This window comes from Leptonotus elevatus, chromosome 13, assembly GCF_054856555.1.
Source record: "Leptonotus elevatus isolate MCC_2025b chromosome 13, RoL_Lele_1.0, whole genome shotgun sequence".
Taxonomy (NCBI): Eukaryota; Metazoa; Chordata; class Actinopteri; order Syngnathiformes; family Syngnathidae; genus Leptonotus; species Leptonotus elevatus.
The window spans coordinates 18,285,001-18,288,196 of NC_141251.1; the positions used below are offsets into that span (position 1 = coordinate 18,285,001).

The 3,196-nt window shown below is 39.3% G+C and overlaps 1 protein-coding gene across 2 annotated transcripts in view; it reads left to right on the top strand.

Annotated features, from left to right (window-relative positions):
• The window catches only part of LOC147164099 (cartilage acidic protein 1-like), a 31,181-nt gene extending 28,230 nt beyond the window's left edge, over positions 1-2,951 (top strand). For both annotated transcript variants that reach the window (XM_086092979.1, XM_086092980.1), the window contains one exon: positions 724-2,951. In XM_086092979.1, the coding sequence (XP_085949105.1) occupies positions 724-851 (128 nt within the window). In that variant the 3' untranslated portion in view covers positions 852-2,951. The remainder of the gene's footprint in view (positions 1-723) is intronic.
• The last annotated feature ends 245 nt before the right edge of the window (positions 2,952-3,196 follow it).

Below are 3,196 nucleotides of genomic sequence, written 5' to 3' on the forward strand. Positions count from 1 at the left end.
CGGTTAATTAATAAAAAATGCCAAGACGTGTTTGTTATGAGAGCTTTCACAACAATTACATTTCATCAAGCATGCAGGTTAACGTTTCATTCATAAAATTGAGTTAAAATTAAAAAGATGTAACAAATGAGTGATATTGATTTGTGTTGGTCATATTTCTGCCACTAGAGGGCATAATTGCATTTGTAAGACATTGGTGACAGCTCAGTGCATTTTTCTTTTCATTAAGAGCTATCTAATCTTTAACATGAAGTAACTTGCGAAATTCTGCACATTTTTAAAATAGTAAAAAACAACTTGACCCCAGTCTCCACAAATATAGTTAGCATTATTATTAAATTTATTGCTGCAAAATTTTGACGTGGAGGTGTCTGCTGCGTTGCAACTGGAATTCCCCCAGTACAGTCTTTCCAAGTAAGGGGTGGTCATTAATCGTGCGTTTAAAAAAATTGTGGCGTGAAAGGAACTTTAACTCAAATTTAACACAATTATTTTGACACCCCTTGTTTTTACTACTTAAAAAGTTAGCTACAGCTGCGATGTGAAAAACAAATCCGAGTCCACTACACTGGCTAGGCGTCAAGTGTTTCATGGTGCAAACATCTCTGACCTGGTCTGATCCCTGCACCCCCACAGTCTTGCATGACTAATCCTCCTTTCCCATGTGATTCCACTGTCAGCCATAAAGGCACAGATGTTGGCCAATTTCTTCTCTCTCTGCAGCCCAGGTGGCTTACTTTGGGAAGACGCGGTCCTGTGCGGAATGCACATGGTCGGCCATTTCTCTCTGGCTATCACCCATCGGCGTGCTTCCTTTCATCGCCAACCATCTCCAGAGTGGACTACTGTAGGCGCCTCCTTTCTCCGCTTTAACAAGGATGTACAGAAACTCTTGAAGAAAACATTCTATTCCCTTCTCTTCATCCAAAAACAAGCTCCATGGATCTGTGATATCAGTCGTGTTTGCCACCATGCGTCACTTTTGGGGCTGGACAGGAACTTGCAGGGAGCATGATAGAACTAACTGCGTTAGAGCCGCATAACCCCCTTGTCATCACCTGGCATTTATCTCAGTGGGATTTGAGCTGAGTCCAAGTCAATAAGTGGTGGCTGCCGCGAGTAAAAACCGCTGCATCGAACCCACTGACTCCACAGGCCACAATCATTAGGGACACGCTGAGGCCGCCGTCTGTATGTGCACAATGCCGCTCTCATTCTGCGTTGGGGCTTAATGGGATGCTGAGGAACACCAGGTCTCCAAGCTACAAGTTGTGAATGTGTGTGCGTGTGTACAGTATGTGTGTCAGTGTGTGCGTGGCGTGTGTGCACTTGGGAACATATGCCAGACCATCTGTCAGCGGTGGTGGGTTACATTTCGTTAACTATTAATAATTCTACAGCACAGCAAAGATGAACACTTTCTTTTTGTGTGATGGCATGACGTTTAATTTTATTTACGGGAATCCACATGGTCTCACTAAAAGAAAACCAAAAAACAACAACTTAGCACTATATTATATTTGATTCCATCAACATGAGCTTCACTGTGCCTGTGGGTGCTCCTGCATGTGCCCAGAATAAATATAACATCAAATTAAAACATGGCAGACATGCTATTTAATTAAAAACATTACATTTTCCATGAAATACTTTATAATTATTTTTGCTATAATTTGACAGTGGTTAGCATTTGAAATGTTGGTGTTAGGGCATATTTCTTTCATTAAAATAATTCACTAAAGCCCAATAATGAGCATGTTGAACATACCCATTATAATGCATAACAAATGATTTGGCTATATTTAGCACAGTCCAACTATCATTTAATTTACTTTGAAGAATCCTCATGAATGCCCTTTGAATTAATTTTACTTAGTTCCCATGTCAATTTTAAAGACATTAAGTTCAAGGAGAAAATACTTTTTTATTGAACCACATGATATTCTCGAAATAAAATCTCCTTCTTGAAAATCAAATCAAACCAAAGTGACCATTTAACGTTGCCCGGTGGGATTTTCCTGCCCATTTCACAAAGGTCATGACGACAGCATAAAATATAGCAGTGAAATACTCACTTTTAAAACTAGTTCAGCAGACTGCTCTTCTACATTTTTGCTGCTACGACCAAAATAATAAAAAAAATACACGAACCAATGTCTCTGCCATAAAAATATCCTTTTTAATAGGTTGATCAAATTAAAGGTAATAACAAATGCTGTAATTACTGACACTCAATTGAGAAAATATTCACCCCCAAACATTTAAATGATTTTTTAACCGTCTTTATATGTGCACCATGGTCTACTGCTGTGTTACAGTACATAATTAGTGAACATTATTTCAACAAATGTGGGGCACAATCGTGCTCATGGCTCAGCTAGCAAAAAAAAAAAAAAAAAAGGGTTCAATATAGCTGTTAAACATTTAAATGTAAGTATTTTATATAATTTACCAATCTGTTAAATGCGTGTTCACTGGTGAACGGAGTCCAAGCTGTACTACACATGCGCAACGAGCGCCATGTTAGAAAGGTGTTTACAGGCACCATGTTGGACAGGTATGTACGGTACCAGCAGAAGTGGCAATGTATGGGAAAAGCACACAACAAAATACTCATGTTTTGGTCATTTATTATGTGTTTTGTTTGTTAATTTATCTAATTAAATAATTGCTTAATGTTTTATTGTATATAGTCGATTTTTAAATATTTATAAAACAAAACATGTATGCATACATTTGTATCTCATCAAATAATCGGTAATTATTAGGAGTCTAACAAAAAACGATTTGAACCGGAAATCCGATTTTGATTGGAACGATGCGAGTGCGCCGGCACACGGACTAATGAATCGGTCTAAAAATAGCTTGAACCGGCCAATGGCTCAGTCAAAACGTTATAAATAGATTTTATGTTACTTATACAATTACAGGGTGCACGCTCCCCGTTCGCCACGACGGCAATGAAGAGGAGGGGGGGGGGGGGGGACATGGCCATATGCAATTTGCATACATTAATCCTACAATCCTCAATGCGGCCAGTGACTCACGTGATTGGTTACAGTTCATTCACAACATCGCTCCAAACCAATGACGCATTGCCTGCCGGCGCGGCATGCTACTGCTAGCGAGTATTAGCAAACAAGCCGTTCTGTCGTTATCTGAGGAGGGATGAAAACGGGAATATTATGTCGGTTTC